Source organism: Nicotiana tabacum, chromosome 9 (genome assembly GCF_000715075.1).
Source record: "Nicotiana tabacum cultivar K326 chromosome 9, ASM71507v2, whole genome shotgun sequence".
Classification (NCBI taxonomy): domain Eukaryota; kingdom Viridiplantae; phylum Streptophyta; class Magnoliopsida; order Solanales; family Solanaceae; genus Nicotiana; species Nicotiana tabacum.
Genome location: NC_134088.1, coordinates 102034933 through 102050574, shown reverse-complemented (window position 1 = coordinate 102050574; position 15642 = coordinate 102034933). Strand labels below are relative to the sequence as shown.

The following is a 15642-nucleotide window of genomic DNA, read 5'->3' as shown; positions in this document are numbered from 1 at the left end:
AGCCCGTGTACACACTCGTAACCTCGTGTTCACGACTTTTAACACATTTTAATTTATCACTTCAATACCAATCCTCGGGAAAATTTTTCCCACACAAGGTTAGACAAGTCACTTACCTCGACTTGCTCCAATTTAACCAAGTAGTATGCCTTTTTCTTGATTTTTCGACTCCGATCGACTCGAATCTAGTCATAATTAATTCGATACAGTCAACAAAAATTATAGAATCAATTCCATAAGAAAATACTACATTTTTCAATAAAAATCCGAAATTAACTTAAAACTTGCCCGTGGGGCCCACGTCTCGGAATCCGGCGAAAGTTATGAAATATGAACGACCATTTAACCACGGGTCTAACCATACCAAAATAACTAAATTCCAATAACAATTCGACCCTCAAATCCTCAAATCTATCCAAGAGGGTTTTTAAATTTTTCTAACTTAAATCACCAATTAATTGTTAAAAACAGTGATGGATTCGAGTAATCTAACCAAGATTGAGTTAAGAACACTTACCCCAATGTTTCCTGTGAAAATCTCCCAAACATCGCCTCAATCCGAGCTCCAAATCGTTAAAAATGGAAAATGGGATGAAGTCCCATTTTTAGAACTTAAACTCTCTGCACGGGCTTTTACTCTTTGCGTTCGCGAACATCCACACGCGATCGCGAAGCACAAATTTTTGCTGCCCAAATTAACTCTACACGATCGCGGATATCCCCACGCGATCGCAAAGCACAGAGTTCCCAGCTCTACGCGATCGCAGCCCTCTGCACACGATCGCATAGAGCAAACGTGTGACCTCCACTTCTGCTCCGTTACTCTACACGAACGCAACCGTCTTCACGCGTTCGCGAGTCACAAAAGCTCAAAGCTACACGCCTGCATCCCACTTCACGCGATCGCGAAGCACAAAACTCAGCAGCCCTCAATTAACCTTACGTGATCGCAAACAATGCCACGCGATCGCAATACACAGACTGGCCCAACCTACGCGATCGCATAGCACAAAATTCCAGCTGCCCAATTACTACGCGATCGCATACCTTCTCACGCGATCGCGTAGAAGGGAACCAGAACCTGCAGAAACCAGAACTTCAGATATCAAGCCAAGTCCAAAAATGATTCGTTAAGCATCCGAAACGCACCCGATCCCCTCGAGACCTCAACCAAATATACCAAAAAGTCTTAATACATCATACGAACTTAGTCGAGTCCTCAAATCACATCCAACAACACTAAAAATACGAATCACACATAGATTCAAGCCTAATGAACTTTGAAACTTTCAATTTCTACAAATGACGCAGAAACCTATCAAATCAAGTCCGATTGACCTTAAATTTTGCACGCAAGTCATAAATGACATAACGGAGCTATAAAAAATTTCCGAACTGGATTCCGACTCCGATATCAAAAAGTCAACTCATCGGTCAAACTTCCAAGCTTAAATTCCTATTTTAGCCATTTCAATTCTAATTTAACTACGGATTTTTAAATAAAATTTCGAATACACTCCTAAGTCCAAAATCACCATACGGAGCTGTTGGAATCATCAAAATTCTATTCTGGGGTCATTTTCTCAAAATGTTAACCGAAGTCAAACTTAGCATTTTAAGGTCAACTTAAGGAACCAAGTATTCTGATTTCAACCCGAACACTTCAAATCCCGAATCAACCATCCCCGCAAGTCATAAATTAATAAAAGAACATATGAGGAGTTTTATTTAGGGGAACGAGGTTCTAAAAGTCAAAATGACCGGTTGGGTCATTACAAATGTACTCAGTAAGCTGAAGATGTGTTATGTCATATCTGATCACCTCTCCCCAATTCTTCCTCGTCTACCTCTACCTCTCCTTAGACCTATCATAGCTAACCTATCTTTTTTTCTTTTGAACGTGTGAGTTCTTGTGTTGCCAACACTCTGCCCCATACAATATAGTTGGTCTAATAATCACTCTATATAACTTACTTTTAAGTCTTGTTGTCACATTTTTATCACATAGGAGATCGGATGCGAGCCTCTAGTTCATCCACCCCGCTCCAATACGATGTATGATCTCCCTATTTCCTTGCATTATTGATCTGAGATACTTGAAGCTTCCCCTCTTGGGGATGAATTTTGTATCAATCCTCACTTTTACATCCGCCTCATATGATGCATCACTGAACTTGCATTTCATGTACACTATTTTCTCATGATCAATGTCCTCAAACCTTTAAATGGTCTATCTTCAGACCTCCAGTATATCGTTAACTTTACCGCTTGTCTCGTAAATCAATACAATAGATATTTGTGTGGCTATAAATCGTCTCAATAAGGGTAAAATAAAAAGTTTAAAGTTATATTTTTATCAAATTTAGAAAAGGATTATTCTTTCTGAAACGGACTAAAAAGGAAATAGGTTCATTATTTTTAAAATAGAGAGAGTAGCATTTAGCCACTCTTGTGACATGAAATTTTTTTTGAACAAAAATACTCCCAATTAAGACACAAAAAATTATAGGAATGACTAAAGGACTTTGAATATTATTTAGCTCAAAATCTATGAATTATTCCTGGAATTTAGAATTCCCTTATATGTAAAACCCTAGCATTAGAATTCATAACTTTCAAGAGTAAACTCCAGTATAAGGTGCTGGAGTTTATAACTTTATTTAAAATCCTTCTTTGTTAATGCACTTTACTGTATAGGTCTTGCAACTCACTGCCACCAACGTCCCAGCTCCGTTAAAGAAATCGATTGTTCGTCATCTTTCTCTTTACTATTTATTCTTTAAAGAAGTTACACATACTGATTCCATTGAGAAATTGCAGTCCAGCAACCTCATGTTTTGATTTCCAACGAATCTATTCTAAAGATATAATTTATGGGAGAGCACAATCTTAAAGTCCCTATAGTAATCTCTGACAGTGTGAAATGTACACACTCAATCTAATTTTTTTAGTAAGGAAATGATGACAAAAAGACTGACCTGAAGTCGGAGCTCTCGATTGCTGAAGTACAATGTGAATTCAAAAACCAAGAATTGTTCATGGAGTTTGTACTAGTAAAGGTTTAAAACTTAGGAATCGTTTATGGAGTTTGCACTAGGTAATGTAGAGAAATCTAGGTGTGTGGGTGTACAGTTGTCAATGAGCTGTGATTAAGTTAAGTAAAGTCGGTAGTTAGCTGTATAAGTAGCAGTTAGTTAGTTATAAACATTGTACATATTTCATTTCCTATTGTTCATTTAATGGAATAAGTTTGGAGCTTCTCTTCTCTTCTCTCTCACTACATCTATGCATGCCTTCATCTGACACCATAGTTGAGCTCTTCAACGTGGCATCAGAGCTGTGAGCTAGATTTCTCAGCTCAGCAAACATCATACGAGTGTTAAGCAGCAGTTGTTGAGTCAATTCCTCAGCTAAGAGCAAAAGTTCCAAAATTAGGGCTTTTCTGTATCTGGCTGAAACTCAACGAACATCTCTATTTTTTTTTGGAGAAATTACGAGTACAATTCAGTGCTCAATTGTGATTTAGTGAAGAGATAAGGAAGTGTTTCTGCTAATTTTGTGTCGCAATGATGCCAATTAATGAAAAAATACCGACTGCTCAAACATCAAGTACACCAGTTGCCCAATCGCACAACACGCAGAATCTTGAGCTTGTTCATCACAATCATCCACTATACATTCATCCTTCAGACACTCAAGGTTCTGGTCTTATCTCAATTCAACTTCAAGGTTCTGAAAATTACTCGATTTGGAGTAAATCAATGAAAATTGTTCTTCACGGTAAAAACAAGTTAGGATTTGTGCTAGGAACCTGTAGAAAGAAGATGTATGATGTTAGTCTACATAAGTTGTAGGATAGGTATAATTCAATTGTGTTAGCATGGATAATGAATACAGTTTTCTCAAGTCTAATTAGCACAGTGATATATGCCTCGAATGCATATAAGGTGTGGGAAGACTTAAGAGAGAGAGAGAGAGAGAGAGAGAGAGAGAGATTTGACAAAGTGAATGCATCTAGAGCCTGCTATTTGCATAAGAAAATTGCCACACTAGTTCAGGGAGTGTCTTCAGTATCTGTATATTTTTTGAGACTACGTGAGTTGTGGGATGTATATGAAACTCTGGCTCCTCCACCCTCTTGTGGATGTCCTGAGTCCAGGCAACATGCTGAACATTATCAATTGCAAAAATTGTACCAATTTTTGTCTGGTTTAAATGAGTCTTATGAGAATGCTAAGAATCAAGTTCTCATGATTAGACCACTGCCAAACATAAATCAAGCTTATTCTATGATTGTTAATGTTGAGAGCCAAAGGAAAGTAGGAGGAGGGAATACCAGTGGTGTTGGTACTGAGAATGGAGAACCTGTTGCACTCTTAAGCAACAGAGGAGCAAGTGAAGGTGGTTATAGACCTAGAAATATCTATGGGAAGGCTTCCCCTTACTGTGAATACTACAAGCTTAAGGGTCACACAAAGGATAATTCCTATAAGCTACATGGTCATCCAGCTGATTTCAAGTACAAAAAGAAAGGAGGGGGACCTAACAACTATGCCAACAATGTGATTAAGACTAGTTCAGCACCTTCAGCACCTGATATGCAGTAGAATCTGTCCTAGTCCAGCTCTCAGACTACTGAGAACTCCTCATCTACACAATTACCATGACCTGCTCAATTCTTCACTCCAGAACAATACTCTCAAATTTTGCAAATGCTGAATCAAGGAAAGAAAGTTGAATTTGTGGCCAACACAACTAAAGTAGGACTTGCTGGTATTACCACAGCCTTTATGTCTAATCTAGTTGATAATAACTGGATAGTTGACACGAGGTTTACTAATCACATGGTGCACAACTTGAGGTTGCTAAGTAAATTCAATGAGTTGACAAGTTTAAAAATAAACAGAGTGCACCTACCTATTGGAGAACAAGTAATCATTAAGAAAACTGGTGATTCACACATTTTTTAAGATAGAACACTTCATAATGTTCTATATATTCCAGACTTCAAGTACAATATGTTATCAGTCTCAAAGATCACAAAAGAGTTAAAATGTCTAGCAATAGTCTTTCCTAATTTCTGCTTGTTTTAAGAACTCTTCAGTGGGAAAGAGATAGGAATTGGTAAGGAGGATCAGGGCCTCTACATACTGAAAGCTAGATCACAAGGAGGATTCAGTTCTGATTCTGCCAGTAAACATAGCCTGCCTGCTTTATATGTAAATAGTTCATGTGTAGGTAGCATCTCTAGTTTCAGTACTAAAAATAAAACTGAGGGTGGGCATACATCTTGTGATAGCATATCTTTGTGGCATAGGAGGCTTGGACATCCACCTCTAAATATATTGAGGAGCATTAGTAGTCTAAAAGACATACATATGAAAAATCATAATTGTATTGTATGTCCCATTGCCAAGCAAACAAGATTGCCCTTTTCCTTAAGTAATAGCAGTTCTGTTTCTGCATTTGATCTTGCTCATGCTTATGTTTGATGTCCCTATAGAGTTCCAACACAAGATGGTAGGAGATATTTCATGACTCTGGTAGAAGACTACTCTAGATATACTTGGATATTTTTAATGAATAATAAGTCAGACTCAATTGTTATTCTGAGAGATTTTCGTGTATTGATCAAGACTCATTTTAATTGTGCTCTTAAGTGTCTCAAAACAGACAATGGATCTAAGTTCTTCAATGAGTAGGTAAATCAGTTACTTAAGAAGCATGGAGTGATTCATCAAAGTTCTTGAATCTACATACCCCAACAGAATGGGGTGGTAGAAAGAAGACACAAATATATCTTAGATATGGCTAGAGCCTTGAGATTCCAAGCATTCATTCCCTTACAATTTTAGGGAGAGTGTGTAATAACTGCAGTGTACCTTCTAAATAGACTACCTACCACTCTTCTAAGGGTCCAATCTCTATTTGAGAGACTGTTTCATAAAGCTCCTTTCTTGCAGCATCTAAAAGTATTTGGAAGCTTATGTTATGCCACTAATGTGAAGAAAACTGACAAGTTCTGTCCTAGAGCAATTTCTGTTGTTCATCTGGGGTACTCTGTCACTCAGATAGGCTATCATTTATATGATCTCAGTAGTAAAAAAAAATTGTTAGCAGAGATGCATTCTTCATGGAAGATATCTTTCCATTCAGAGACATGAAGTCTAAGATCACACCTCTATTCCTTATTCTAGAACTTAGTGTCTGATCATGTACCTTCTTCCATTGCTGAGGAAACTTCTTCTTCTCTTGCTTCTTCTGTTGTGTCTTTTCCACCATATTCTTCTGTTTCATCTCCTAGTTCCAGTACTTCTTCATCATCATCTCAGCCAGTGATTCAGCCAGCTATGGAGACACTCAAAAGATCTTCTAGATCCTATAAACCACTTGTGTGGATGCAGGATTATGTGGTGCAGTCTAAGCTGCCCTTCTGCTCTTGTCATATCTCCTTCTATGTCTGCTATGATCACTTGTCCCCTGCCTATAAAGCTTCTTTGAATGCTTACTCAGCAGTACTTGAACCTTCATCCTACGCTAAAGCCTGCAAGGATCCCCTCTGGGTTAATCTTATGAAGGCTAAAATAGCAGTACTTGAAGAGAACCAGACTTGGACCATAGTTGATTTTCCTCAGGGCAAAACTCCTATTGATTGTAAATGGGTATTCAAGATAAAATACAAATCAAAAGGAGAAGTGAAAATATACAAAGCCAGGCTTGTAGCCAAAGGCTATAGCCAACAGGAGGGACTGGACTATACTGAGACATTCTCTCATGTGGCCAAAATAGTTATAATGAGGTCTGTAGTAGCTCTGGCAGCAGGTTCTCACTGGTCCATTTTTCAGATGGATGTGCGTAATGCATTTCTCCAAGGGGACCTTTCTGAAGAGGTTTTTATGTAAATTCCAGATGGCTTTTCAAGCCAGGGGGAGTATCAGAAGGTGTGCAGGATCAACAAATCCTTGTATGGGCTCAAACAAGCTCCTAAATAGTGGAACTTGAAATTAACAGAAGCTCTACTATATATGGGGTTCAAACATTCTCATTATGACTATTCTGTCTTCACACAACAAAAGGGATCCGACTTGGTAGTCATACTTGTCTATGTAGATGATCTCCTAGTAACAAGAACTAACTTGAAGCTGATTGAGCAAATGAGGAAGGATTTACAGGTCAGGTTCAAAATGAAAGATCTTGGGGACCTAAAATACTTCTTGGGCATTGAATTCTCCAGATCAGAAAAGGGAATTCAAATGTGCCAAAGAAAGTATGCACTTGAACTAGTCTCTGAGCTTGGTTTGTCAGGTGGAAAGCCAGTGACTACTCCACTAAAGTTCAATCACAAGCTAACCTCTATGGAATTTGATAAGATTGTCAACAAGAATGGTAGTGACATTGACAGTGAACTTGAAGACAAAGGGAGATATCAGAGAATAGTAGGTAGACTATTGTACTTGACCATGACTAGGCCTGACATAGCCTTTATGGTTCAAGTACTTAGTCAGTTCATGCATGCTCCTAAACAGTCTCGCATGAGTGATGCCGTGAGAATCATCAAATATATAAAGGGAACTTCAGACCTAGGTCTGTTCATGCCAGCAGGTGGAAATATGAAGTTAACTGCTTACTATGATTCAGATTGGGGTGCTTGTGTGAAAACAAGAAGATCAGTAACTGGTTATGTGATCAAGTTTGGAGAAGCCTTGATATCCTGGATCAAAGAAGCAAGGAACAGTCTCCATAAGCTCAGCTGAAGCAGAATTCAGAAGCATGGCCACAACAGTAGCTGAAATTACATGGCTAACAGGATTGTTCAGAGAACTTAGCATTGAGGTTGAAGTTCCAATACAACTCTTCTGTGATAGCAAAGCTGCTATTCAAACTGCAGCTCATCCCATCTTTCATGAGATGACAAAACACATTGATATAGACTATCATTTTGTGAGGGAGAAGATTCAGGAAGGTCTAGTTCAAACACAACATATTGGAACCAAATGACAACTTACAGAAGTGCTGACAAAGAGTCTTTGTAGTCCACAACATGAATACTTAGTGAGCAAGATGGGAATGAAAAACTTGTTTTCATTCCTCAACTTGAGGGAGAGTGTAGAAAACTCTATGTGTGTGGGTGTACAACTGTCAATGAGCTGTGATTAAGTTAAATAAAGTCGGTAGTTAGTTGTATAAGTAGCAGTTAGTTAGTTAGTTAGTTATAAACAATGTACAAATTTCATTTCCTATTGTTTTTGGAGCTTCTCTTCTCTTCTCTCTCACTACATCTATGGATGCTTTCGTCTGATGCCATAGTTGAGCTCTTCAATGGGTAAAAGATCAAAAAAAAAAAAGGAATCGTTCCTAGAATTTGTATGAGTAAAGATACAAAAATCAGGAATAGTTCATGGTGTTTGAAAATTCAGTAAATATTTAAACTCCAGCATAATTTACTGGGGTTCCACTTGCCAAAGCTTCGAACTCCAGTGTCGATCGTTGGAGTTGTATTTCGTATTTTAGTTGGGGGAAAACGTTAATTTAGTCGTACCAGTAACTACTTTGCTAATGCAATTGAAAAGCTGACTAATTCTAATTGTCGGCCCAAAAAATGACTAACCGAGCTAATTTTCTCTCTCTTCCTCGAATGAAGGAATGTCACCGTCTTGAAAAAAGTTTTTTTTTTATTCCCCTCCCTTTGATCCCCTATGTTGGAACTATTGCTCTTTTGGTGACTTAAACCCGCAATTCTGGAATTATAGGTGGGGAATGCTGACCATAGGAGCAACTCCTCTGGTAAAAAAAAATAAAAAAAGTTCAAATTTGCTTGTCAATTTTTTGAAACTAGTCATCTATATACACTGTTAAAAAATCCAGTTAGAAAGTGATCCTCCTCATTAAACGTATTATATATGTCCATTTCTAGCGAAGTTCAAGTTGACATATTTTATAATTTATATATGTTGACCTTTTTAATTACCACGTGAAAATAAAATGAAAAAGAAATACTAATTTGGCCTCGAACTTTGCCGAATTTAGGACCTAAGTGGTGTTAATTTGGGTGTAGTACATAACGATTCATCTGTAGGTGCAGAAAGGATAAATATGACCGTGACAATGAAGCTGAATAACAGTGTTATGTGTGGTTTGTGAACCTTTCTTCCTATATCTATTTGAGTCAATAAAAAAATAACTATTTCCACATATTCCAATGGCAAAATAGAAAAAAGAAACAAATAAAAAAATAACAGGAAGAAGAAACGCAATTATTTTATAGATAAATGCTTTCTTCAGTTTGCTATAACATCTTCTTTTAGAACAAATAGGAATAATGATACAACAAATTGAAATGGATACACTGAATGAAATTCGTAACAACAATGAGTAAAATTTGATACAATTTAAAATGGTATAACTTTAAATCTCCCTAGCAATATAAATCATCTTAATTTTGTAATGATCAAATTTCAGCATTAATTAATTAACTACTTAAACACGTATCTTACAACTCCAGGAAGATGAGTTTTCATGAAATAATCTTCCCAGTTGATAGTCTTGGGATCAAAGTAGAATATGTCCGTTTCAACGCCACTCTCTTTTGCTACCATACGTAATTTTTCTGTATTTAAATCGTCGAATCTGTAGAAAATACTCTCCATTAAATACAGACAAATTATTTAATAAAATATTTGATGAAACCATAAAGTAAAATAAATTTGAAAAATATGATTTCTTGTTTTAGAATATTTAAAAAATGATTTTACTTACATTGACTTGAAGAATAAGTAGGGTCCATAAAGGTCTATCAACCGCATTACAAACTTGATTTTCCTGTAAAGTTCCAAGTATTTGCCTTGGAAGTATTGGCAACATGCTGTGTTAACTATTTCCAATCCCTATAAAACAACAACAAATAATATTAGTTACTATTAAGAATTTCATTAATATTTATAAATATTTAATGATGAACCTAGTTATTATTATATATATTAGTTTGAGGTCGTAATAGTAACCCATAAACTTCAAATCTTTAGTCCACCTTAGTTAAAGCTATTTATACAAAATTTTATGTACACCCCTATTCTAACGTCTAGCACTTGTAAACCGGGGGTGATGTAGCCTACCGGCTACGGGTTCATCTGAATCCATATCTTTTGACACAGAATACAGATATATATGTAAAAATCTACTAAAATTCTAATAATTATGTCTGCTTTTATTCTTAGTAGCATGGTGCAAGAGAAAGAGATGAAGAAATTACCTTCAAAGGAAGCAAGTAATGAAGGGCCATGTATTTGCGAAAACTATCCATAGTACTCAACATTGTAACTTGGCCAACAATAATAGGTTTTCCATCCATTTTGTTAATCCATGGATATTTTCTGAAGTAATTGAATCCATATTCTTTAAGATTAGTGATTTCCAAAGGGTTTGAAACTGAGGATCCAACTTGGTATATGGTCTCACTTCCCATTTGATCAGCATGAGCCACCATTGCTACTATCATTGCATTCACCACCATATCTGCCGGAATCTGTTAATATATTATCGGGTTAAGATGACCTATAATAACAAAACTCTTCGTAACAGTTGATATGCTAACTTAAAAAAATAAGAATTTTAAGCTTTATTTATTGACAATGTAAATGATATTTATACTATCAGATCATTTAAAAGGTAACTACATGTAATTGACAATGACTAATAATTGATAACCGAGTAAAAATCAAAATTTATCTCTTATAGCGGATTAAATTATATCAGTAGTGCAACAAGATTATACACGTTGGTGTATATAATTAAATAAAAAATAAAATAATAACCTATATGACCGTTTTAATCGCACTATAGTGTAAAAAAAAAGGCCAATGTATATAATTTATTAAATTAATTCACCAACAGTAATTTATGAAGAAATGTAACGGTTATTATAACCATATAGTTCCCTTAATTGTATAATTTAAGTTATATACATTATAATTATGAAGAAATATAACGGTTATTATAACCATATAGTTCCCTTAATTGTAGAATTTATAATTGTAGCTTTACTTACCACATCTAATATGGTTTTAGGATTGCCAAGGAAGCAAGTTATTCTTCCTTTACCGTATCCAACTGCTAAACTGTCAATAGTTCTGCAATTTTTCCATTAAATAAAAATAAGAAAAAGAATTATTATTTGCATTAAGTGAAAATATAATTGTTAAGAAAATCTCACAAAAATTGAATTTCTGGAAAAAGTTCTGAATAGTAAATATATTACCTGATACCTTCAACCCAACCAGGAAAAGGTTCTTTAAAGGTGCTAGTTATGATAGTAGGACGTACAATAACAAGAGGTACATCTTCTTTCAAATTTCCCAAAAGCATTTCTCCCATTGTTTTTGTGAATACATAGGTGTTTGGCCATCCATATTTCCTTGCTCTTCATGATCAAGAATATTAAGAAAAATTTTAAGTTATAATCTATATTAACAGTATACACTTGATCGACAACATGAACTACTTAATTAATAAAACAATTAGGGTGAAAAAGAAAAAATTAATGGGCAAAATACAACATTGGCTGGTCAGCTAAAACTAATTGCATATGTTAGTCATATATATATATATATATATATATATATATATATATATATATATACATAAAACATACATTTTAGTTAGGCTATTATTTTTGGGAGCGACTAAAAAATATACATTTCTCAAAATTAATCGCACCTTTCAAGGCCAAGCTCCTTCAATGCTATTGTAATGGCTTTATCAGAAGCATCCTCAGCTTTGAGTTGTTTCAGTGTTTCTTCTATTAGTTTCTTCTCTGCTTCAATATCTAGCCCTGATGTCCCATTTAGGGTCTCACCCATATAGTATGGTATCTCCAACATTAATCCTGGCTTTTCACCACATACATATGCTGAAAAAATAAAATAAAATTTTATAATAAAAATTTAAGATTTACTTTTGTTCATAATATAATTAAATAAATAAAAATACACTATCTCTAACGGCTTAAGCTTTTGGATGAGACGGTCATACACTTCAATATAGTGACATGCAAGAGGTATTGCATCTCACTGCTATGCATTAACGGAAAAAAAATTCATGTGCTTGACTCATACAAAAGAATTAACCTCTCAAGTGAGAAGGCGTGTTGGAATATAATTAAATAAATAAGATGATACATACTTCAACAACTTTTCAACAATTTGATTTTGAAAACATTTGGAAAGAAGAGGGTAACAAGCAATAAAGAGATAACAAAATTATTATTATTATTTTATTTATAAATAGAGATTTAATATTTCCAGTGGGTAAAAGCTATGTACACTAACCAGTTGACACATGAAGAAGAACCTTTAATTTATTACACTTCTTGGCAAAGCTGAGGACATGTCTAGCTCCAAATGTGTTAATTCCCAAGGCCACATCATATCTACATATATTAGAAAATATAGAGTTGGTCAATTTAAAATAATAATAAACTCAATATTTAATTAATGTGTATAAAAAATATATTTTAAAAAGTAATGGTGGGCATATACCTTTCATCAAAATTGGTAGTTGCCGCTAGATTAACAACAATATCTACTTCCCTCCACATCTCATCCAACAAATTGGAGTCTTTCACTCCTAAATTCTCACAAGTTATGTCACCTGGTACAACTGTGGTCCTTTGAGAAACAAATGTACAAAAATTTGCCCCACATTTTTCTTTTAGAACCTTGAACAGGTCCTTTGCCACTACCTGTTTAATTAAGAAATAAAGTTAATGAACATATATATAGGTCTACAGTAAATTCTGAAATGACTGTGATATGATGGTAAATGTTTCTTTCCTCTTTTTTCCTAATTATTAACCATAGGAATATTTGTTTTATGTACTTTGTTTTTCTACTTATTGATCAGTTTCTGAAATAGCCAAGGCAAAAGGATAGAAGAAAAGGTTATGTGGCTTTATTCAATGGAACTAATTTATGTCATAGCCATCTTTTAAAGAAAAGAAAGATTAACCTAATAAAGAAATTTTAACACATGTTATTGATCAAGAAAAAGCACAAGTGGAATGGAAGATACGGTTTGGCAAAATTAAACTAATTAAAGAAAACAAATTAAAGGGTTATATAATTGTTCTTGTTTAGAGAAAGATATTTTCTTAATATTGCTCACTTTTCAGCTGTCATGTGGTCCTCGAGGTTTTCATGTACGTACACGAGTTTGAACATGAAAATTGTATCCTGCTTCAGTTCTTCACCTTTTCTTTTCTTTTCCCATTGAATATTTCAAGATTATAATTAACATTTTTTCCTACATCTCCCAGTTTTGTTTTAACAATCACCATCAACAACAACAACAACAACAAACCGGTATAATCACACTAGTGGAGTCTGGAAAGAGTAATGTATACGCAAACCTTACCCCTACCCTGGTTAGAGAGGTTGTTTCCGATAGACCCTCGGCTCCCTCCCTCCGAGAACTCCCACCTTGCTCTTGGGGTGACTCAAACAACCTCTTGATTGGAAATGGAAGGTGCTCACCAGTAGAGCAACCCACTTTTGTTTTAACAATCATGAATCTTTTTTCGAGATTATTGTATCGTGGAAAGGAAAACAATAAATTTATTGAGAAAAATCCACTTCGTCTTATCCTTTAAGAAAATGAAATATGAAAAAAAAAAAGGGGGGGGGGGGGGGGGGAAGATGCTCAACATTAAGCTTTTGTTCAAGAAAAAACAATGAAGGGAAATAAAAGAAACTAAAATGTATTCATCAGAAAATAATTAAGAAGGCATTTAGATAGGCTTAACAATGTGTACCTCAGTATTGAAACGTTGTATGGCTGCCTTGTCATCTGCAGCTCTTAAAAGAAGATAGAGCTTCTTTACATTTGGTTGAATCCTAAGTATTTTCTCCACAAAAACTACAAATAAACAAATAAGGATTCATTTAGTTGTGCCATTAGGTAACACATAAGAAGAAGAAAATAAAAGAAGAAATATAAAAGAGAGAGATTTATACTCTTTGCCAAAAAGCCAGTGGCACCAGTAACAAGAATGGTTCTGTTCTCAAGAAACTTGACAATACTTGGTAACTCCATTTGTATAAAGATAGTGATAAAGGAATAGAAAGGAAATAGGAGAGAAGAAATTAAAGAGAAAGGAAATGTGAAAGAATGAGTAGACTTGAGTATTGTAGAATAGTGCTATGAAACACAAGAGAGCCAAGAATTAAATTTGGTTCATGTCATATATATAGTTGAGATTTTTGAAGAAGAAGCCTTCTTTCAAATTATGATATATAAGTGGGATTGTGTTCACGCAAGTAGTTGTCAATGTCTTTAGTAGATTGAAAAAAGTGATGCTAGTTCAAAATATTAATTAATCCTATTTTTCATCTGACCCCAAAAGTTTAATAGTGTCTTAAGCTTTTAGATGAGATGGTTAGACACTTTAATATAGTATAAAACATGCAAAGATTCTAAGTTTGGCTGTCAAATAATTTCTATGAGTTTTAACATATGAAAAAGAATCAGACTCCCACGTGAAGGGACGTGATAAAAATATAATTAAATAAATTAAAGTGGGACTCGTTTAAACTCTTAAATAAGGTGATCACATACTTGAGAAAAATTAAACTTAAAATTAAGTCAACTTTGAATGTGATTTTTCTTTTAATTTTTTATTCTTTAAAATTGTTTCCCTCTTAGTGAGTTCACCTACATATAGTTACATTCTGAAGAAATATATGTGTCGTAAAACTGGTGATTTGGTAAGGGCTTGGAAGAGAAGGGTGAGCTACATTTGGTTTATCCTGTTCAACCAACCTTCTTGGAAATATTTTTTTCTAAATAGAATGTTCTAAAATATATTGTAATTTTGAAACAAATTGGTAAAAATACAATTAGCCCTATTGCTATTTATATATCCTAGGAAGTTGGAATGGCCTCTTTGAAGCAGTGTGATGCTCCTTTTTTCTAGCATAGCTATAGTTTAAAAGTTAGACACGCAGCTTTTTTATTTTGACTAAATAACTTGTTTCTGTTTAATTCGCACATTTAAAAAAAAAAAAACAGATCTGTAATAAGCTTGGCCAGAATCATATCTTTTTTGGTAAGATCCAACAATATAATAGAACGTGAAAACACATGATTTGAAAAATATTATTCTCTAAAGCCTGTTTAATTAGCTTAACTGATTAAAAGTATACAATAAACATAAAGTAACAAAAAACTATTTTAAGTGTTGAAACTTATTATTTTATAAACATGTGTATCAATAGATCGAAGTATCGAACTGATAATAAACCGTTGTTTGTTTGTAAAAACTAAAAAGTGCTTATTTGCACTTTTTTTAATTGTAAAATGATTATGTTATAATAACTTAAATTCTCTTGAAATTCTTTAGAAAAAAAATATACACTAAAAAGTATTATAACTGGGAAAAGGACGAACGAATTTATGCTATCCCTTTCCTTACTTTCACTTATGTTCTGTAACTTAATTATAGGATTACAAATTTATACAATAATGAAAATATTCGGCCTGTATTCTGCATGCATAGACGACCTTGTAACAGGCAAATGAATCAGACAACAGTACCTATGATTAATTTACTGTCTTATTTGTTTATATAAATCGAGATCGATGAATTCAGGA

At 34.4% G+C, this 15642-nt stretch overlaps 2 protein-coding genes across 2 annotated transcripts; one reads left to right on the top strand and one right to left on the bottom strand.

The window, feature by feature from the left end:
* The first annotated feature begins 3887 nt into the window (after nt 1-3887).
* Nucleotides 3888-4607, top strand: LOC142164061 (uncharacterized). The gene has a single exon (XM_075221228.1). It carries the CDS (start codon nt 3888-3890, stop codon nt 4605-4607), a length of 720 nt encoding a protein of 239 aa, XP_075077329.1.
* Nucleotides 4608-9233: 4626 nt separating this feature from the next.
* LOC107818277 (alcohol-forming fatty acyl-CoA reductase-like) lies at nt 9234-14224 on the bottom strand. Its single transcript, XM_016644264.2, has 10 exons — nt 14007-14224; nt 13805-13908; nt 12534-12736; nt 12324-12424; nt 11713-11905; nt 11255-11416; nt 11045-11126; nt 10250-10522; nt 9757-9884; nt 9234-9627 (listed from the first exon to the last, which is right to left on the bottom strand). Exons 1-10 carry the CDS (start codon nt 14083-14085, stop codon nt 9474-9476), a joined length of 1479 nt encoding a protein of 492 aa, XP_016499750.1. The 5' UTR covers nt 14086-14224; the 3' UTR covers nt 9234-9473.
* Between the last annotated feature and the right edge of the window lie 1418 nt (nt 14225-15642).

Coding starts and splice junctions, on each gene's coding strand:
- LOC142164061 (XM_075221228.1), top strand. CDS start 3,888: ATGAATACAGTTTTCTCAAGTCTAATTAGCACAGTGATATATGCCTCG.
- LOC107818277 (XM_016644264.2), bottom strand. CDS start 14,085: ATGGAGTTACCAAGTATTGTCAAGTTTCTTGAGAACAGAACCATTCTT. Junction 11,906..12,323: donor TCTTCTTCATGTGTCAACTG/GTTAGTGTACAT, acceptor TTATTTTTTCAG/CATATGTATGTGGTGAAAAG. Junction 11,127..11,254: donor GGTTGGGTTGAAGGTATCAG/GTAATATATTTA, acceptor GAAAAATTGCAG/AACTATTGACAGTTTAGCAG.